This window comes from Bacillus rossius, chromosome 18 (genome assembly GCF_032445375.1).
Source record: "Bacillus rossius redtenbacheri isolate Brsri chromosome 18, Brsri_v3, whole genome shotgun sequence".
NCBI classification, from domain to species: domain Eukaryota; kingdom Metazoa; phylum Arthropoda; class Insecta; order Phasmatodea; family Bacillidae; genus Bacillus; species Bacillus rossius.
In genome coordinates, this window is record NC_086345.1 from 4,450,260 (window position 1) to 4,473,190 (window position 22,931).

Below are 22,931 nucleotides of genomic sequence, written 5' to 3' on the forward strand. Positions count from 1 at the left end.
TGCAGTATCTAGATCCATTATAGACCAGAGTATATTATTAAGTTAAGAGAATTTTTAAGAGGAATGCCTTTCGCTAATTTTAAGTAGTTGCCAAGCGAGTTTACCTAGAGTTACTTTCCCCCCCAATAAAGTTAAAGTCCACTCTTTATAGAATTCTACCTACTGATTTAATTTTATTTAAATTATTCCTTTACAATCAACCCCCACATTGTGACATTTGGTTGGGGCGCCTGGGTAATTAGGTATGAATAGTTTTGGGATACTGTTAAAAATGTGTTATGTTGTTGCCTAATTGTTATGTTTCAGTGGACGAGAGAAGCCTGAGAGCTTGAAGTTTATGATAATTATGGTAATTGTGAGGACTAACGTCATTTTAACACTATACTTGACAATAAATACCCACTTCCTGGAATAGATTATTTTTAAGTCACTTAAGAGATGCTGAGAAGTTTACTCATTTGGATATGAATTCAGTATATTATCAACTGAGAGTAGCTGCAAATGATCAAGAAAAGACTGCATTTGTTACCACCGATAGTACTTTTTGTTTCGAAACACCTCCTGCTCCCACTTTGGTTTGTAAAAAGCCCTGTCCATTATTTTTTTTGTTTAAATTTACATGGATAAGACCTTGGCTGGACTAAAGTTGGGCGCTAATTCTGGGTTTATTTATATGAGAGTCTTATTGTTGGCAGAATGTTTAATCAAAATCTTGACAGACTAGAACAAGTTTTGAAAAGGTGGAAAAATGCTAATTTTACTTTGAACCCTCTAAATTTACCTTTGGGTAGTTGGAAAATTTCGTAAACAGTGAGGGGATTAAGCTCCACACGGATGAATTGGTTGATGTCAAACAATTTCCTCCTCCAAAAACCAACGAGAGGTGCGAAGCTTTTTTGGGTCTGGCTTCGTTCCACCATAAGTTTATAGCCAATTTCTCACAGATCACGAAACCTCTTTCGACATTACTAAAGAAAAATCATAAATTTATCTTGTCAGTCAACCAAGAACAAGCCTTCCCAAAGAAAGAAAGAAAAGCTTACTTCGGCCCTGGTGTTAGTTCACTTCCAGGAAAACCAACTCATTGAAGTTCACACAGATGCTTGTTCCCAGGGGATAGGAACCACATTGCTATAAAGGCTAAATGAAAAGTTACAACCTTTTGCTTGTGCCAATCGTATGCTAACTTCAGCAGAGACGAGATATCCTATAACTTACCTTAAATTTTTAGCTCTAGATTACACTTTATACCAGTTTCCACCTAACCTTTACTTAAAGCCATTCAACATTGTTACCATTTATAATAGCCTATGGGAACTGAAATTGATGGAGTATGACTACACCATATGTTACAGTAGCGGCGAAACTCATGTGCACATGGACAGTTTTAGCCGAAATGCTCTAAATATCGATACAGCCCACGAAGAAGAAAAATCCCTTGAGTAATCTATTTTTGTTATGCATGATGTAGACTTAAATAAGCTGCAACATGCTGATGCGAGTCTAATAGCTCTGATCAATGAGGTGGGTCAACCATCAGGAATATATAATAAGTTTTGTCGACAGGCGAAAAACTAAATTTCGAGTCAGACTGTCATGCTGTCAGGCCACGTGGTGGAAGGTGTTGGAGCTGGTGAGTGAAATGGCGTCCTGAGGGACTTCAACATTTTAGTTTTCCGTACGAAATGGCTTATTCTATTTGATGAACTAATATTTGGTTCAAAGCCTTACTTTCTCAATGATTGATTTTAGATGTAAAGTTGGAAATGGTTTCCCACATTAGTTTCCAGTTTAATTAAATTAATACCACAAACTGGCAGTAAAAACAATTCTTGTGTGAACTGTATTGCCTTTCTTTATTTCATATTTAGTATGTATTTTACAATACAAACGTTTTTTAGTATAGCGAATGTATTCAAAAAGCATTCTTTACTTTTGATAACCTTTACCATTGACATAAGGTGACATACCTGAAAAGAGTTCCTGGTTTCGATAACTCATTTCTGAACATTTGTAAGAAAAACTAGGTTACTTTACCTTCAGTTTTATTTTTGATTAGTTTTAAATAGCCTAAATTAAACTGATATATTATACAATTGAAATTAGGATATTACTTTATGTAAATTATGTATTATGAGCGAACATTGTACGGTATATTGTACTTGTCAGGTGGCGTTTTATCACCTCTTAAAGAAACAACTACAAATTTTGAAACAATCTGTATACCCAAATTCCAGACGCTGTATCATTGCTGCTAAGGATTTTACATACTTGAGCACTTGTTTACTTGTTTCTCGTATACTTGTTCACTCGCATTCTTGCACGCATTCTTGTATAGTCGTATACCCCTCCTGTGAAGTTTCATTCGCAGCAATTTTTTTTATATCTGTGGAATCTATCTACAGACGAAGAAAATATTTTTATTTAGTATGAATATGAAAAAAAATCATGAACTCCGTCTCGTGTGCCAAATGATTTCGGTTCATCGAGAAAAAAAAATTTAGACTTAGTGGGAACTTTGGCCTGTAGCTAATACTATCCTAATAGCTTATATTCAGGAGCGAAATTGCATTTTCTTTTCTAGATGATATGGCGGGGCCATCCATCTCAATTTGGAGGTTTTTTTTTACCGCGAGCCTCGTTATCTCCGCTGCAGCTGCTATTCACATTAATTTTCTTGTAATTTATTTATTCTTGGGGTGGTTAACCTGGTGGACAATTTATTTTGAGGTCTCGCAGAAGAGCAACGTCCTCAACAAAAATACATAAACTGACGCTTAGTCTTTGCCAAGATCTGTAGTAAATCTAGAACTGGCAAACACTAAAACATAACTTCCCACTGCATCGGTTAATGTATGTCATTATTTACTTGAGAATGTGGACTCATAAGCTATATTAATAGCTTTAATTTACACTGAGGTAGAATGTTCGTTTGTTTGTATTTTTTCCTTTTCAGGGTTGTGCAGTGAGCTCTGAAATGACGTGGGCAAAGACGCTGTGATCAGAGATTCGAGTTATGTGAGACTGTTGGGATCGAACCCAAGACGCTTGCCTCATGAGAGTGACGGGTTAATGAACCATACCCACCGGGTCAGTACACAGAAAATTAAAAATAATAATACAAGCAGCATGTTGAACAGGTAGAACAAACTGCTTCGAACCAAATATAGAAAAATTTGTTACATATCGATGAAGAGAAAAAATCATACAAAATTCAAAGTGAAATGTCTGTTTTACATTTAAAACAAGGTAAAATACTGCCTGGCACGACACCACATGTCCAATCTGCAAGTACGACGCAATAAAACACGTATATTGGCGTGGTTCGATATATTAGCAAACAGCCTCCTTGCTTAATACAATTTAAAGTGAGTTGTTCTGTGTTCGAATCCCAGTGAGGCGTGAGTGTATCATTATAATTTTCAATACAGTCAAAATTATTTCCAAGTTTTAAGGAAAATGACCAAAAATCAAATACTTCGTCTAGAATAAGACAATTAATTGGGAATAGTCGGTCCAAAAATGTTGAGAATGAGAATGATAATGAGAATGAGAATGCCAGTGCACTTTCTCCATATATACCTTCCCCCGTCACTTCGCAGAGCTTGTAAGTATCTGGCCAGCAGTTAAAATTAAAATTGATACCTATTAAATTAAATTTTTTCCCCCTCAAAAATGTCCTTCAACAAACGACTGTTGGTTGCAGTCTAAATGGTACAAAATACACAAATAGCGCGGATTCTTAAAAAAAGAAGAAAAATTAACTTTTTATTTTTTCTTAAACTCAAATCATTTGTTTCAGCATAATGAGAAAAATAAACAACGAGCTTTTATTTTTTTTTTTTATGACAAAATGAATTTGGCTAACTGAATATCATTTCTACAGTCCTCTCTTTCGGGGAATAATTAAGAAAAATTTAATTTTTATTAATAAACATATGTACAGAGATAATCAAGAAGACGTTAAAAAGTATAGGTAGGCAACAATTATCAAATGTACCGAAAATGTGAACTATTTTTTACTTTTATCCAATATTCTTATCCTGTGTTTTATTAAAAGAATAGTTATAATAAATTTAAAATTACTGGAGTCACATCAGCTGTATTGTATTCTAGAACTTTCCAACATCTGTGATTGCACCATTTTGTTTTCTAGAACATTCCGAAAATGTGGTTAATGACGCCACATCGACCATCTTGAAAATCCAAAATTTTTATTAGAAAAATTTGGAAAAATATTTTAAAAATGATAATAAATTACGTATTTACAAATTCAATAAGATTTAAAAAAAAAAGATCTTACGTCATGGAGCTCGGAGTCCTCGGTTCGAACCGGACAGTGGCAAAAAGAAATGACGATGGATTCTTCCTCCACAGAGGCTACCAGCAGACTGACCTCCCACCACACACACAAACACACACACACACACACACATATATATATATATATATATATATATATATATTGCATCAGCCAGTATGACGTCAAGGTGGCTATTTTGGATTCGCACATTTTGATTTTGGCTGCTAGCGATCACTGCCACCATACTAGTTTATTGTTTACCAACTAGAATGCGGAAGTATTTATCACTGTGAAATCCTTATCTTGTAGACCAGATTGACGACCATATTAAATATTTGTATCTATTAAGCTTGAAGTTTGAAAAAAATACAAAACTTATTCATAGCTGTATCGATTAACTTGTTATATTCCAGTTCAAAATTCGATCCTTAGGCGATACAAAAAAAAATTAGGTTACTTATAATTATTCAATTAATTTTCACATCAATTTAACATTTTCACGATATTTTTATTAACAGACCGTTGTGGCAACCACCATCTCTTCAGCCATTTTGGCCAACATTTAAAATAGTTTACTCGACAAGATATAAATTAAGAAAAATCTCAAAATCATAACAATTCACATATTGAAATAATCTATTATTCGATCAATTACAGTCCTTTGTCCAATCATTGGACGATGCAAAATATATAATTAAAATCTTAAAATATATATTTAACTAATATTACTCAATAGGTAATATTATTCTATACAAGACACTGTTCGATAAAGGATGATGTTCCTTGATATTAATGTGCCTACCATGAAGGCATTTTTTTTTTCGATATTTGACATACCTTTCAAACACGTCATTTTAAAAATCAGGTGTTAAAGTTAATTTTTATGAAAGACTAGACATCGTTTATTGATACTTTGAATATCTTTCAATCAAGAAATATCCAATGACAGACATATAAACCAAGTGAATCAGAACCACCAAGCCTTCTTCGTCGATAAGTGTTATATATTTCAACGATGGGCTTTTTCAAGTAAACAAGACAAAAGTTCCCAAATAGCTTGACCTAGAGTATGTATATAGCATATAACATGCATAAATGCCAATTAACTAAGTATTTTTTACATTTTCTATAGAACCAAGAATCTCTAAAAATGCTTTAAGTTTATGAACAAAATGTTTTGTTCCATTAATTATTCAGCCATAACAACAGATTTGACTAAATCTATTTAACTAAAAGGACGTGAATTCGACAATTGCAAAGGACAATATTAAAAGAAATAAATTCTTAAAAATACGATACATAATCGACAGAAAGGACGCAGAGTCAACGAAACATATTCAGAGTCAACAAAGAAATAACACAAATAAATCTCAAAGGATGCAGATTGGAACAAACATTTTATTTCAATATGTATTTAATTCAATTTTTATTGCTTGAGTACATTTGAAAAAAATTACGAAAGGACACAATAGAAATGAGCTCCACGTGGCTACATTGTCTCCATCCGCCTTTGGCTGCGTTTTGAATTGGATCCATTTGCATTTGTTGTAAAGTATTTTCAGTTTACGTGTTCCTATCTTATAGTCCTTGGTATTTCCTCGTAGGCAATAACCTTTCATATACCAATACTAATTCTGATCCTACAAATTCTAAAGGCTTCGTGTTAAGACTCATCTATCTATTTGTCCTAACCTCTCGAAAGCCCCTCGTTGGTCGTACAAAAACTGTAGAGTCAGCTAGTGTAATTATGTAAATTATTAAATGTACTTAATAATTCCAGTTTCTCTAGCCTTCCTCTATCAGTTTTAAGAATTGTTTCTAGAAGTTTGTGTCTGAAAGTCAAAATTACAGTGTGTCAAAAGTATGTTAAATACTAATTTCGTGACTAGACCTGGTAATGACGTGCAAACAAATTCAAATGTAATATTTATATTTGCGTGTAAGGATTTGTGCAGACAGTGACAATATACTTCGACAAGCACAATATCACACTTTATATGAATAACTTAACTAAAATAAGTTATGTTAAAATACAGATGGAATTTGTTATTATTCTCGACTTCAAAGATTCTACCAATTCTTTCATTAGAGTAAGTTATCTTTAGGTTAAAATGTTAATCGTTTGTGTGTTATTTATTTTAAACTAGCTTCAGTCCGCAGAGCGTGGACTACTGGGTACGTAACTTGCAGTACCCTTCAAACAAAATGGCAACATGTTCTTTCAATATCAAGTTCCATCTATACTATCATATTATTATTAGGTTCGGGATCGCGATTCCGTAATTTAAATGATAAATCTAAAGATGAACAAGTACACGGTCTTTCTATATAAAGAATACGTTTGATAACATTAAAAAAAATTCTAGTTCGGTGAAAAATGTTCGTCTTGTTTAAATCGTCATTCGTGAGAATACTTGTTTAATCAGCAAGCCTTCGGTTGATGGGGTAAGGGACCAAACCTTGCTGCAGAATACCCACGAGACGTGTAGGCTCTCGGAGAATCCTTGGTTCGACTCAATCAGGACTGCGAACTTGGTGCTACTCCTCCGGTCTCTAGCGGGCGGCAGGAATACGCGCCGTCACGACTCCATCCTTCGGGCTGTGGGCTGCCACTGGGCTGGACTGCGCGACGGTCATCCTTCCCGGGCTCGAACTGCGACTTTTCAATCTTCGACTGAATTCTTCTTTCTTCAGGATGATCAACAGCATCTGTTCTTCGCAGTTTCAAAGCAATTTATATTCATTAGACGCTCTCTTGAAATCTGGATATTTGTCGCCCTCTCTTCTTAAATAATCGTTTGAATTCTTGACGTTTGAGTTTTATCTTCGTTGATTCAAATTAGTAATTCCTTCGAAATCTGATTCAATATTAGCATTAATAAACATTTTCAATTCTTCTAGGAATAGTAAAATTATCAATTAAGGTCGAAATCGTTGCGTTTTTAGATGTTGCCTTCATCGAGTCTCAATTTGTGCTAAAGAATCTTTTTCACCGTTACTAATAAACGACTCTCTTAAGGTTGTTGATAAAACAAAACTATTAAAATTACTACCAATTACTGTCGTTGTTCATCTTTAAATTAATATTAGTTTCAAAAATACTGCTATACTAGCTTTGACAATTATTTAAAATAAAATTTAACATCGAGTAATCCATAGACAAAACGCTAACCAAAGAAATTTAAATCTGAATTAATCATAGATTACAAACGTAAACTTACGGAATAAAGTGTAATTAACAAAATAAATACTAAATAAATTAAATATTTACTTTCTATAAAGGGTAAATATTGCCTTTATATTGTCTCCATCTGCAGTTGGATCCATCTGTATTTGGCTCTATCTCAATTTGGATACTTATACTTCCATTTGTCGCTATCTGCTTTTGGCAGCAAATTATTTCAATTAAAATTTTTTTAACCTGTACCATTGGTTTGAATCGCTTCATTATCACTCTAAATTTTTTTAGTCATTCAATGACTTTTTACAATTTTTAGTTAGAAGCTGTAATATTAATACTCAGTTTTATAAATTAGATAACGAGGAAAAAATAATCACCTTTTCAATCCAAAAAATTTGTTTAAATTTAATTTTGTGCACAAGCAGTTATAAAATGTTGCATGTAGCCCGCACTTCTGAATTCACGAAATATAGTTCATGTATTTTTGGTGATGGATAGATCATCGGCATTTTGAAAAGCAAGAAGAGGTCTTAGCCTGTGAACGAATATGTTAATATCTCTCCATAATGTGTAATCAGTTTCTTCTGCTTCTGCTTCTGTGATTTTCCTTGCATGTTTGATATTAATATTTTAAGATGTATGAAGTTTTCTGTTTTAAGACGAGCCTCACAGTCATTGAAATAGTCATCGTCCCAGTAAAAATCATAAGTTTGATCAGAATTATTTAGTATAACACATCATTTACAACGTTTTGGTTTTAGTACTTCATCACAGTCTTTGATCTTGTGAGTTTAAAGAACTTTTATTTTTATCGTGTCGTCTTCATGTGCTTTATCGTAGTCATCGATCCTGTAAACTTTAGGTGCTTCTTTATTTTTTTTCTATTTCATGGAGGCGGATAGAATTCGGTTAAATTTTTTTTTTTCATTTCCCATGAATATATTACTTCTTTCTTCGTTAGTTTTCAACCCCCAATAATTAGCGAGATCAGGGGAAGTGTTGTTAGAATCAGCATTTTTCACATTCTTCGAGATCGTAACAGTCGTTCAGTATTTTGTCTTCGTTCCACTTCCTTGGGGTTGCAGACCGTTATCATTAGTCAGCTCGGTTGTACAGACCACGGTCATACAGACAGGTCTGGCAACTTCGTGTCCTTTGCCTTGGCGTGTTTCTTCGGCTCTGTGAAGATCGCGGCGGCCTTGCGAACTAACGGCGCCAGTAGTTGAGACCGTGTGTTCGGTCACGAGACGTTTCATGTTTGAATTCTACGTTGGAACATCTGCTGTGAATATCCTCCCGTCCCTTGCAACACTTTGCCCGCGCGCTTAATAGACGTAAACTTCACAGAGACACAGTTCAAATAGCCGTCAAGTTGTGGGAAGCCTACGATTCACTCGTCCTTCTGGACATACTCGAATATTCACGTTGGCAAGCCTTCTTTTCACAGACGAGAGAGCCAAACCCTAAGTTCCCCGAAGTTCATTCTCGCCTTTTTTTTCGAGAAGCCTATGATGTACATTCTGTATTGCACAGGCCCGAACAAGCCCGAATACAAGCCAATTCCTAAACAACCATTAAATGATTTGACAGTATTTTTAATGTAGCTATACTGACCTAACATAACCAACCATCAACAATTTTGTAAAGTAATAAAAAATTATCCCGTAGTTGGCCGAAGGTAGATATTCGGGCTTGTTCGGGTCTGTGCAATACAGAATGTACATCGTAGGCTTCTCGAATAAAAGCGAGAGTGAACCTCGGGGAACTTCGGGTTTGGCTCTCCCGTCTGTGAAAATAAGGCTTGCCAACGTGAGTATTCTGGTACGTCCAGAAGGACGAGTGAATCGTAGGCTTCCCGTCAAGTTGTAGCGCCCCAATGGCATCTTCAGTTACACGTAATCCATTTCCTAGTCATTGGTGAACATCAATGGCACTTTGTCGTGACGTAAAGGTTACGCGTAGCGTATTTCTCCGCGTGACACATTGCCTCGTAGCGCACTGCCTCACTAAACCGCACGAAACTCCACTGAAACCTGCTCCTGCAACACGAGGTAAGCCCCTGGGCTACTGGGAAGATCATGTCCAAGATTAGTTCATGCATAACTAATTGACTTAATTTCAAAACATGACAGCTCGAATCTCTGGATTGGAAAAAAATACGCTTTTGTACGCACGTCCATCGAGACATTCGCCAGACCGAGAAATTAAATAAGGTATAAAATGAAACACATTTTCGAAAATAGAGTTCTTTAATTTGAAGGAGTTATATCATCACATGCTAGAGAGCGATATCGATGTATTATTTTAACTTTAACGCGCCAGAGTGCAGTATCATCACACAGTCAACTGTCGTGTCTTCCACTATCTCTTCGGTCGTCTTGGCCGCTATTTCGAAATTCAGTAAGTTCTTAGCTGTGAAATTCGGGAAAATTTATAAAAGAATAGTAAACAAAATTGCTAATTAAAATAATGATTTATACAATTGACATCCGTACTCGGTTCGATACTTGCTCGATGCCAAAAATACTTATTTTAAACAAAAAATACTTATATAATAAAACATGGTGAAAAATCCTTAGAGAAGCATAAATTCTTTATCTACCAACCATCACTGATTCGATTGATTACTGTCCTTGGTTCGATTCTTGTTAAATACAAAATATTTAATAAAATACAATTAAAAAATCCTAAAAACTGCTTAAATTCGTCAACAACCAGCCGAGAGTAAACTTCCGATGCTATATTGCGTCTTGTAAATTTGTAATTATTAACCTAGATATTGGAAAAATATTTTTTAATTATTCAAATAAATCACTCATTAAAATAATAAATAATCTTACCATATATTCGTCCTTGTCTCGATTCTCAACCAGTGATAAGAATAACAATAGCTTAATGAATTTAAATTATGTTTCCTATTACATTTCTAGAGGTTTATTAATAATTCTCTTTACAAAAATGATTCGAATCAAGATACTTCTCCGTGAAATAAATATATTGCTACTGTGGCTACCATAGAAGTAAATTTTTTCGATTCGTACCTTTCAACCAGATCATGTACTACATTTGGCGTATAGGCCAAGCGTCTCCAAAACAAGTGGTGTTATTCGACGATACACATAAACATTTTTTAACAGGTTAGTTTCAGTATCAGTAGTATAAACCAGTCGTTTACGAACCACGAGGACAATCATATCACGAGTAAAGAGTTATAGATGCTCACTCGCCGTCAAAAAGGAAGCCATTCTAAAAAGATAAAAACATTCGTCAAAAAATATGCACATTAAAATAAAGGAAGCAAATTTTACGAAAGGACGCAGTTTCAGACAAAAATTCAACTCAGAAGGATACCATCTCATTGCAGCTATACAATCTTATCGGAGAGATACAATCGCATTGCAGGGATATGATGACGAAGGGATTTCTCGACGAAGGGATACGGAACAGGGATATGCTCGCCACAGGGATGTTATCAGGTAATAGGGTTACAATCTCGTCGCAGGGATAATGCACAGGGATCCGATATCATCACAGGGATACAATCATTATCGAAGTGATATAGCGCAGGGATACATTCTCGTCGCAGGGATACGGCACAGGCATACATCAACACACACAACCCGCAACAAGAAAGACAGATATTTAAAGATAGCTGCGGCGAAAATATAATGAAACGGCTCCGATAACAACCGGGAAAATAATTTAAATAAAATAGTAATCTCCGACTTTAGATTTTAGTTTCGACAATGAAATTTATTCAAATACTGCCTATCCATTTAAAATTCAACAAACCGTTAGTACTTTAATGTTTCGTTTGGTCTTTGTGAACTTTCATTCGCACCATCCGCTACAGGTATGGCAGCACCGTGGTTTCATATTACCGTTTCGTATCAATTCCGTTCAATTAAAAAAAAAATACTCCTACTAAATGCTGTATACCAAGATCTAAGAAGTTAAAAATCAAAATTGTAGGTTTATTATTGCGGAGGAGGGAAGAGAAATAAAAAATTTAATCATTGGTGGAAGTGTCCCTCCTTCCCCCTTCGAGTTGCGGCATCCTTAGTTTAATTAATTAATTCATTAATTTTAATATCTTATTTTAAGTGGTGAGTTAAGGCGTACCACCTTATCTTACACTTTACTAAGTATATACTTCTCTACTTAGTAAGCACATGCAAGATAAGCTTAATAAAAACCATTGCTAAGAAAATCGAAATAAACAAATATAATAACATATAAACTAAAGTAAAAATATTACTAGCAAATATAATATAACAAAAAAATTGTACAATAAATAAACATGCTATAGATAGATTTCTTTAACTTTCTAATGCAATCTACAGTTTTGATGGTTTTAAAATATTTCATGACAGTCTACTAAAAAACTTACCAATACATAAATTCTTTTAAATTGGAAATATATATTCTTATAAATAAAACAAACACATTCACACACATTCGCGGATATTCAGTCACACATCGCCCACACCACAGCTAACCTGATAATCGGATTTCAGCAAGAAACTGAATAATGGTTTTTAAACCTGAAAAGGGAATTTTGAAGTAGTACCCGGGTAGTTCGTTCCAAGTACGTGCAGTAGACACAAATAAAAAAGTATAGAGTAAACAGCTATCATGTGTTGAAGGATGAGCAAATAACAATATCTCTGAGAACGTCTGCCTGTACCGTGACGTGAACCGAGGTACTGAAACTTGCACGCACGAGGCCCCCAACATCTTCATCTCCATGGATCAGATCACGCACTTGTACGTGACACTGGAGAGTCACGTGACCTCCTAGCTGGTGACTTGTCCTGCCTGGCGACCTCCTGCACCTCGCTCCATCGGCGACCCACATCGCAACGCCGGGACTCGAACCCGCGGCCCCCGGACCACGCCCAGCAGCGAGCACGGGACCTTGTACCTGTTCCTGTGCGAGCTGCAAGGTCCCTCGCGTGTGTATATAGCCGGCCCGCCTCCACGGGCGTCACACTGTCCTCAGTAGCCAGCAACTGCCGCCTCCCGCCATGTACAAGCTGGTGAGTCACTGAGTCACGCGCACACACACACTTGCTCGCAACACAGCGGGGACATACTACACCACGTTCACCAACTTTAAATGTCAGTTGCTAATGTAGAATGTTTCATTTGGTTAAGAAGACAAAAGTTTTCATCATTCATAATAATTAAAAGTAAAATAATTTTCAAAATTTTGAAAAAAAAATTTTTTAATGATGTTTCTTGTTCAAACATACTTTCTTTACACTTTAAGAAAATAAAATTGGATTATTAAATGAAAGATTACCAAATTGACTTCATTATCAATAAATTATATTAATTTACTAATGCCAACGTAGGTTACTAACTCCTTACCTTACGTTCTGTCCATATTGAAAAGATATCGCCTACATTATGGTCATATTCTGTTTAACGAAAAAGGATGTTATAGTTTTAAAAGTAAGATTTATGGCTAGTATATTTGTATTTTAAATAAAATATTCTTTATGTAAAGTAAAACTACGCTTGGTTATTAAAATTTTTAGCTACATTTAAAGCCATGTGTGAACTTATTAAATATAATTTACCATCTCGCACTATTTCTGCACACAGAGTTGTCAGTAACACATAGCTTACGTTATTTTATGGAGGGAAAGATAACTCCTCTTCGAGTTAAGTTCCTTGTTTGTTCACCAATATCTAAAAAAAAAAAAAAAAAAAAAAAAAAAAATCCGACTTTCCTTATAAGTTTATATTTTTATTTTATTCTGATTACAATAAAAATAATTTTTTTCTTAATATTCTCTTATTCCGAATATATAGTGTGCTTTAAATACGCGATAAATGTCGAGATTTTTAAGAAGTCGCGAGTTAAAAGTTGTTCCTGAAAATTGTTATAAAAATTTAGTTTTATTAAGGGCAAATGCAACTTAATACCTGATTAAAATAAACTATAATTATGTTTATCTTTTTAAATAATCTAATAAAAACAACGAAACAATATGCATCTTTATTTTTCTATCAAAATAATTTATTCAAAATTTTTTGAACTCTAAAAACTAAGAACATTATGTGTAATTGTATGTTAAATAAAGAAAAAAGCAATAAATTACTCACACTACGCTAATATATATGTATATTATTGGTATCGAAAACAGTAATTTGTAAAGATTTGTGAACCTATTTAAAGTTACTTATCAATGATTTAAAAAAAAAATTGTACTGCCCACAAAATTTAATGATTTTATACCATCAATTTATTTGGTTAATGACATGTGTTGTTATATCTTTGTTTGTCTTTATATTTTACTTACATGGCCACAGATTTTAAAAATATTATTTCATTTGCAAAGAAATATTTTTCGCAAAACCAGTAAGAGGTTAAAAAAAAATAATTTTTTACATCTGTATGTGCAACAATGAGATCTTTTTCTTCCCCGCAGGTGATCCTGCCCCTGCTGTTCGCCGCCGTGTCGGCCGGCTACCTGGGCGCCCCCGCCGTCGCCTCCTACGCCGCCGCCCCCGTGGCCTACGCCGCCCCCGCCGTGGCTGCCTACGCCGCCCCCGCCGCCGTGTCCTACGCCAACACCTACAAGGCTCCCCCTGCGCGCCTGGCCTACGCCGCCGCCCCCGTGGCTTACGCCGCCCCCGCTGCCTACGCCGCCCCCGCCGTGGCTGCCTACGCCGCCCCCGCCGTCATCAAGTCGCCCCTCGCCTACGCCCTTCACTAAGTGAAGAACTGTTTCACCTGTACATACGGTTATTTAATAAATAACACTTGAAACCATTTTTGCCTAATTACTTTGCTGTCATATTATTGCAAAAATTATGAAATTCCTTTAGGGTAAAAATTAATATTTCAATATTTAGCATATTCAAGTTATTTATTTCAATAAATATTATCCTTTACTTTCACGAAGTTAGATACAACATCTACCTTCCTGAAATTTATTTCATTATACTTTAAATTGTAAATGGTTTGGCATAATTAGCAGTTCAATAGCTGAAACTAAATTATTCTCAAAAATGCATGATTATTTGTTTATAAGCTACCACCACTAACAGGACTTTTTCCTTTTATAATTTTGCAAAGGGTTTGTGATAAAAGTGTGGTATCTATTCCCAATATAGCTATGTATTAAAAAGATTGTACTTGCCTTAAAAATAAACCGCATATAGCGCATGAATAAGGATGAAGGATATGTTTTACCGTAGGATTGTCAGAGCCATCAATGACGTTGTAGCAACAGGAGGGGGGAAACACCCCAGAGGGTTACTCCAATAGTAAAACAAACACAAGTACTTATGTTGCTAACAGGATCTATAGAAACATTACAGCACATATCACATTTATAGTAATGACCACAGTAAAGTTAAAGATCTTTAGAATTTGTCTTTATGTGTAACATAGCTATGTTCTGGGTACATGGCATTTGGTAACAGTAATTACATGAAAGCGAATGCCCGTGCTGTCATCTGTGGCGGGTGACGCAAACCTAAGTTCACACAGCCAAACGGAAACTTTAGACTCTTATCTGTATGACGTGTAATAAATAGTTGAGCAGTATTTAAATAATATTCATTTTGGAAAATATGATCCAATGCGAGTTTTTAGTATTTTCAAGTCTTTGTGTTTTTACCATAGCCGTTTCCTTAAATAATTTAAATTTTTTGACTGCAGATTTAATTATTCTCAGTCGACCTAGCTGCTCTACAACGAATCCTAGAGGCGAGTGCGGTAACTACGTGTGATTCGCGTCCGTGCACCAAAGTCCAGAATGACAAATGAAAACGTTAAAATATAAAATGTTTACAGAATTTGAACAGAATAGAGAAATTTACTAGTAAAATTCCTTGTCTTCTAAAATCAAGTCAAAAGTCATAGTTATGTGTTTTTTTTTTTCAGTCACGATTACTTTTGTTGGAACCATTTCATTATAGAGTACTCGTAGCTGATCCGGTGATGAAAAAACGTGTGATTTTGATCTGCATATATATATATATATACACCTATTGTTGATCGTTTGACACTTTTGCCAGTATTAAATAATTCTACGGTTTATTATTTCGTGTCGGTGTTTATAATAAATTGTAATTTTGTATGAGGACTCATAAGTTTGTTAGTTACCGAGTATTTATGTTACACATGACTGTCGAGAAATGAAAGAATCCTCAATTTGTTTTTTAAGATTTGGGTTTTGAAAAAATTTACATTAAACGATGGTTAGGGGTTCCGATGAGACTATTTGCCCTGGGGCAGTGACCCTGAGGACCACTCAAACACGGGTCTGGCTGGTCGCTACGGCACTTGAGCAGCCACGCAGAGAGGCATGTGTTGAACGCAAGCACGCATCTAACTGTAAAGAAGAAGACGATAACAGTTTGACATGGATGTCCGACATGAATATGAAAGTCTTTAATCTCGGATTGGGTGTCACTTCGGCTGAGTTTTCGACATCACTAGGACTCGTAAACTATGAAAGCTACAGAGTTGAAGTAAATATATCTTAGTTGAGCAGACTTTGCTTGTGGTCGTTACGTATGACTGACACTGTTTACATTCGCATTGATGTAATGATCGTTGTACAGGTGCGTTGAATTGAAGTCAGTGAGAGCTGTAACTCGGTAAGTAATAGACCGATTTGCGAGACTTAAGCTTCAAGTTGCCGGTGAGTGAGCACTGAGCGGTGCTAGTTGAGTCACTTTGGCTTTAGAGCCATTATTTGTGAGATCCCTTGTGTAAACAGTTTATGTTTGACAAAAGAAAGAAAACAAGCGAAATCTTCCGAGAAGAAGGAATTAAAAATGGAGAGAAATGTTGTAGGTATCGAATTAGGCAAAACGTAGCCAAACCAAAATAAAAAGCCAGTGTTGCAAAACAAGCCCAGAACCAGTCACGAAATTTGCGCTCGAGTGATTCTCAGCCATCTACCTCATGTGAAGTGACGAGGAAGGCAGAAAATTGTTTGGTAATGGACGTGAATATGAACTCTGATGATTCTGATGTTATGGCATCAGTTTTTGTTTTGTCGTTCTTGGTGTCGCGATTTTTATTGCGTTACCGCCATCCGTAAGTAAAACGTTTATTGAATTTACGTCAAAAATAAGTATTTTCTGGGACAGGCTTCTAGACTGGCGGAGATTGAAGCAGACCGCCATAATGGAAATTGACGTCAAGGTGGCCATCTTGGATGACCCTTACCTTGAACTAAAACCATGATTTTGACCTTGACCTTCAACATTTACCCAAAATTCGCTTAAAATCCATAACAATTTCTAGTAATTTAGAAAAAATTACACCAAAAAATTGGAAAATGAAAAAAAAATCCTATTTTGAAGAAAAAATTCCTGTATAGAGTAAAAATTTCCCGTTTTAGCCCTCAAAAATACTTACGGCTTGAAAAGTATGTAATAAGGCTTATGACTTTATATCTAAAAGCATCTCTACGCCTCCGAGATATGGCCTTGAAAATAAGGATGCAATGACCGTCATTTTGAATTATGATGTAAGTGTTGCCATTTTATGAATCCGTAAAATTTATAGCCCCCTACTAGAAAAAAGGGAAAATTTAATTTAATAAAATAATTTATTTATAATTTTTTATAAAAAAATATTTATGAAACACCTTTATATTTTTGTTACGGCCACTATTTTCAAAATCAGTAATTTTTATACTAGAAATTTTAAAAAAAGTATTATTAATAACAAATTTAATAATTCAATGTTGATAAAATAATTATTTTAAAACAACACTTAAAAAATTTGCGTTCTGCCGGCCATCTTAAAAATTTGTAATTATTAAAGGAAAAATTTTGAAAAAATAAAATTCATAAAAATTAATAACATTTCTCTTTTTCATCTTGAATAATGATATCACGATTTCTATCTTAAAAATCCGTAAACATTATTAGAAAATTTCAGGAGAAATAAAAATAACTATAAAAAATAATAAAAATTATATAAAAACACTCCACCGTCTTGGATTAAGATGTCAATACCGCCATATTGAAAACCCTAAATAATAAGTTTTGTCTCATTCGATACCTACGACACTTCTCACCATTTTTATTTCTTTCTTCTCGGAAGATTTCGCTTGTTTTCTTTCTTTTGTCAAACATAACCTGTTTACACAAGGGATCTCACAAATAATGGCTCTAAAGCCAAAGTGACTCAACTAGCACCGCTCAGTGCTCACTCACGGGCAACTTGAAGCTTAAGTCTCGCAAATCGGTCTATTACTTTCTGAGTTACAACTCTCACTGACTTCAGTTCGACACACCTGTACAACGATCATTACATCAATGCGAATGTAAACAGGGTCAGTCATACGTAACGATCACGAGAAAAGTCTGCTCAACTAAGTATACTTACTTCAACTATGTAACTTTCATAGTTTACGAGTCCTAGTGATGTCGAAACCTCAGCCGAAGTGACACCCAATCCTGAGATTAAAGACTTTCATATTCCTGTCGGACATTCACGTCAAAATGTTTTCGTCTACTTCTTTACAGTTAGACGCATGCTTGTGTTCAACACGTGCTGCTCTGCATGGTTGCTTAAGTGCTGTAGCTACCAGACTGACCTGTGTTTGTATGGTCCTCAGGGTCACCGAGAAGAACAAAATGGTCCCAGGGCAAATAGTTTCATCGGAACCCCTACCCATTGTTAATATATATATTTTTTTCAAAACCCAGACTTTAAAAAAAAAAGTGACAGGGTTTTTTCTTTTCTTGTCAGTGATATGTAACCTTAATCCTCGGTAACTAAAAAATTTACGAGTCCTCATACACAATTATATTTCTAAACACCGACACGAAATAAACCGTAGAAATATTTAATACTGGCAAAAGTGTCAAACGATCAACAAGATATATAGACGTGAATGACACGTTTTTTCAGCACCAGACAAACTACGAGTACTCTATAATGAAATCGTTCCAACAAAAGAAATCATGACTGAAATAGTCATAACAATGACTTTAAATCTAATTTTTAAAATGAATTTTAATAACATTCTGTCTGTCTTATTCAAATTCTGCAACAAGTTACAACTATAGCGTTTGTTTTTGTCAATGTGGACTTTGGTGTACAGACGCGAATCACACAAAGGTTCCCGCACCCACCGCTAGAATTCGTTGCAGAACAGCTAGGTCGATTTGCAGACAGAAATTTTTAATTATTTAATAAAATGTTTCCGATAAAAGCGTAAAAGACTTGACAAATACTAAAAACTGACTTTGGACCATATTTTCCACAATAAATATTATTTAAATACTACCCAACTGGTTATTACACGTCAAACAGTTAAAAGTCCAAAATTTCCATTTCCAATTTGAATTTATATTCGCGTCACCTCCCACAGATGGCAGCAACACCATTAAGTTCATGAAATTATTATTACCAAATGCCATGTACCAAGAACTTAGCTATGTTACACATTAAAACATATTCAAAATTTTTTTAACTATACTGTGACAACTATACATGTGACATGTGCTGTAATGTTTCTTTAGATGCTGTTAGGAACATACTTGTGTTTGTTTTCCTCGGGTGCCAGGAATATTGCACCGCCCCCCCCCCCCCCTCTCAAACATTCTCATACGATTGATGGCCCTGACTGTGTTACGGTAAAAACTATATCCTTCGTCCTTCCTCATGCGCTATATGCGGTTTATTTGTAAGGCAATAACATTTTTTTTTAATACACAACAATATTGGGAATAGGACCCACACTTTTATAACAAATCTTTTCCAAATGTTAAAATGAAAATGTCCTGTGAGTGGTGGTAACTTTTCCTAAATAATCCTGAATTTTTGAGTTAAAATTTAGTTTTAGCTCTTAAACTGCTATTAATTTAAAACCAACTACAAATAAATTCTCAATTTAATAAATTTCAAAAACATAGCTGTTTCATCTAACCATGTGAGAGAAAAGAATAAAATTTGTTGAAATAAAAAACTTTAATTTGATAAATATTGTAATATTAATTTTTACCCTTTAGAAATATTATAATTTTTTTCAATAGTATGACAGCCAAATAATTAAGCAAAAAAAGTTTTCAGTTGTTATTTATTAAATAACCGTATGTACAGGTGTAACAGTTCTTCACTTAGTGAAGGGCGTAGGCGAGGGGGGACTTGACGACGGCGGGGGCGGCGTAGGCAGCCACGGCGGGGGCGGCGTAGGCAGCGGGGGCGGCGTAAGCCACGGGGGCGGCGGCGTAGGCCAGGCGCGCAGGGGGAGCCTTGTAGGTGTTGGCGTAGGACACGGCGGCGGGGGCGGCGTAGGCAGCCACGGCGGGGGCGGCGTAGGCCACGGGGGCGGCGGCGTAGGAGGCGACGGCGGGGGCGCCCAGGTAGCCGGCCGACACGGCGGCGAACAGCAGGGGCAGGATCACCTGCGGGGAAGAAAAGTATCACACTGTTGCACATGCAGCTGTAAAAAATTATTTATTTTTAACCTCGTACTGTTTTTGCGAAAAATATTTCTTTGCAAATGAAATAATATTTTTAATATCTGTGACCAGAAAAGTAAAATATAAAGTAAAACAAAGATATAACTGCACCTGCCATTAAAAAAGAAAAGTATAGTATACCATTAAAATATTTGGAGGCAGTGTTTTTTTTAATCATAAATTGGTGACTATTAAATGGTTCAGAAAATTATATATGCCCGTTTTCTATACTAATATTATACATTTTTTTAGCCTAGTCTGGGTAATTTATTGCTGTTTTTTCAAGTTTAACACACAATTAAATATAATGTTTTTAATTTTTCAATTTCAAAAATTCAATTTTTTATATTGATAAAAAATTTAAATACAACCATTGTTTGGTTGTATCAATATTTTTTTTTTTTAAAGGAAAACACAGTTAATGTTTTTTAAGAGGTCTTAAGCTTCACTTGCCTTTAATAAAAGTAATTTTTATAACAATTTTCAGAAACCTCGTTTTCCTCGTGACATCTTAAAAATCTCGAAAGCTCGCGTATTTAAAGCATACTATATATTCGGAACAAGAGAATGTAAAGACTTTTTTTTTTTCATTTTAAATCAGAAAAATTAAAAATATAAACTAATAATGAAAGTCGTAATGTATTTTTATTTAGGTATTGATGTACTAACTAGGAACTTAACTCGAAGAGGAATTCACTTACCCACCATAACATATGGTAAGCTATGTGTTACTGACAATTATGTGTGCAGAAAAAATTGCGAGTTAATAAATTAACTTTAAAATGTTCACCCAAGGCTTTAATGTAACATTTTTGATAACCAAGCGAACTCGTACTTTACGTAAAGTATATTTTATTTTAAAAAAACTAATAAACAAGCTATAAATCTTACTTTGAAAACTATAACATCCTTTTTCGTTAAACCGTGCCTGACCATAATTTAGGCGATATCTTTTCAATATGGACAGAACGTAAGGTAAGGAGTTAGTAACCAACGTTGGCATTAGTAAATTATAATTTATTGATAATGAAGTGAATTTGGCAATCATTCATTTAATAATCCAATTTTATTTGGTTAATGTGTAAAGAAAGTAAGTTTGAACAAGTAACTTCATGATAAAAGCTGTTTAAAAGTTGGAAAAATTATTTTACTTTTAATTATTATGAATGATGAAAACTTTTGTCTTCTTAACCAAATGAAACATTCTACATTAGCAACTGACATTTAAAGTTGGTGAACGTGGTGTAGTATGTCCCCGCTGTGTTGCGAGCAAGTGTGTGTGTGCGCGTGACTCAGTGACTCACCAGCTTGTACATGGCGGAGGTGGCAGTTGCTGGCTACTGAGGACAGTGTGACGCCCGTGGAGGCGGGCCGGCTATATACACACGCGAGGGACCTTGCAGCTCGCACAGGAACAGGTACAAGGTCCTGTGCGAGCTGCTGGGCGTGGTCCGGGGGCCGCGGGTTCGAGTCCCGGCGCTCAGATGTGGGTCGCCGATGGAGCGAGGTGCAGGAGGTCGCCAGGCAGGACAAGTCACCAGCTAGGAGGTCACGTGACTCTCCAGTGTCACGTACAAGTGCGCGATCTGATCCATGGAGATGAAGATGTCGGGGGCCTCGTGCGTGCAAGTTTCAGTACCTCGGTTCACGTCACGGTACAGGCAGACCTTCACAGAGAAATTGTTATTTGCTCATCCTCCAACACATGTCAGCTGTAACGCTACACTTTTTTTTCGGTGACTACTGCACGTAATTGGAACGAACTATCCGGGAACTACTTCAAAATTCCCTTTTCATGTTTAAAAATTTTTATTCATGTGCTTGCCGAACTCCGATGATCCGGTTAGCTGTTTTTTAGGCAATGTGTTGCTGATTATGGGTGGATGTAGGTGGATGTGTATAACTTAATATAAACGTATATATTAGTCATATTTTAGAACCGTCAGAACTATAGATAGCATTTGATAATTAAAAACAATTTAGTATATAATTTTTTATACTTTAAGTAAACAATTTTTCTTTAATTGCGCATTTTTTCTTATATTATATTTGTTAGTAATATGGTTGTTTTAGTATTTATGTTTTTATATATTTAAGTAATTTTATTTTATTTTAGCTATAGTTTTTATTATGCTTATCTTGAATGTGCTTACTTAGTAAAAATATAGGTACTTAGTAAATAAAACGTAATTAAGTGTAAGAAAAGGCCTTAACTTTACCACTTAAAATAAAACAATAATATTAATAAATTAAATTACTGAACTACGAAGGCCAACAACAGGAAGAGGGAATAAGGGGACACTCCCACCAATAATTAGATGTTTTATTTCTCTTTACCCCCTCATCCAAAGTGAAATTACAATTTTGATGTGTATATTCTTAGATTTTCGTATAAAGCGTTTGGTAGGAGTGTTCTTTGTGAATGGAACGGAGTTCGTATGAAACGGAAATGGTAAACCACGGTGCTGCCATACCTGTGGCGGATGATGCGAATGAATGTTCCTTATAGTACCTTATAGTACTAACTGTTTAATGAATTTAAAAAATATATAAACAGAATGTTAATAAAATTACTTGTAGAAAATCAGGTTAAATAGGAGATTAGTATTCTATAAACTTTTTTTTCTTTAATCGGAGGAGTGATTATATTATCGCATTCATGAACTTTTTGGCGTTGCCGTCTTTAAATTCCTGTCACTCTAGGTGCAGGCTGTGTGTGCGTTGCTACAGTTGCAGAGTGGCGCAGCTCGGTAGTGGTAGCACGTGGTATGCAGAATGCTCACTCATGTTCGTAAGAGAAGAAAGGCTTCGCTTGAGATCATGGAGAAGGAAGTTCATATTGCACGATAGTATTTCCCAGCTTTTTAAAGGCATAGTATTTAACTGAGTAATGAATATATTTTCTGTCCAGATTCCACGCGATGAAATATTGCAACAGCTGGTCTGCTAACATAAATTCACTAATTAAACAAAACTCTCAGTAAAATTGCTTGT

At 35.2% G+C, this 22,931-nt stretch overlaps 2 protein-coding genes across 2 annotated transcripts; one reads left to right on the forward strand and one right to left on the reverse strand.

Annotated features, from left to right (window-relative positions):
- Positions 1-1,596: 1,596 nt before the first annotated feature.
- On the forward strand, positions 1,597-14,212 carry LOC134541360 (cuticle protein 38-like). The gene is made up of 3 exons (XM_063384783.1): positions 1,597-1,633; positions 12,286-12,485; positions 13,925-14,212. Exons 1-3 carry the CDS (start codon positions 1,597-1,599, stop codon positions 14,210-14,212), a joined length of 525 nt encoding a protein of 174 aa, XP_063240853.1.
- A 5,380-nt stretch (positions 14,213-19,592) lies between these two features.
- Positions 19,593-22,724, reverse strand: LOC134541361 (cuticle protein 38-like). Its single transcript, XM_063384784.1, has 3 exons — positions 22,721-22,724; positions 21,279-21,478; positions 19,593-19,880 (listed from the first exon to the last, which is right to left on the reverse strand). Exons 1-3 carry the CDS (start codon positions 22,722-22,724, stop codon positions 19,593-19,595), a joined length of 492 nt encoding a protein of 163 aa, XP_063240854.1.
- Between the last annotated feature and the right edge of the window lie 207 nt (positions 22,725-22,931).

Excerpts from the sequence above, each read along its gene's own strand:
- LOC134541360 (XM_063384783.1), top strand. The coding sequence starts at position 1,597 with ATGCTGTCAGGCCACGTGGTGGAAGGTGTTGGAGCTG. Across the intron at positions 1,634-12,285 it reads GGTGGAAGGTGTTGGAGCTG|CTGGTGACTTGTCCTGCCTG; the intron begins GTGAGTGAAATG and ends GTGACCTCCTAG. Across the intron at positions 12,486-13,924 it reads CGGGCGTCACACTGTCCTCA|GTGATCCTGCCCCTGCTGTT; the intron begins GTAGCCAGCAAC and ends TCTTCCCCGCAG.
- LOC134541361 (XM_063384784.1), bottom strand. Across the intron at positions 19,881-21,278 it reads CGGGCGTCACACTGTCCTCA|GTGATCCTGCCCCTGCTGTT; the intron begins GTAGCCAGCAAC and ends TCTTCCCCGCAG.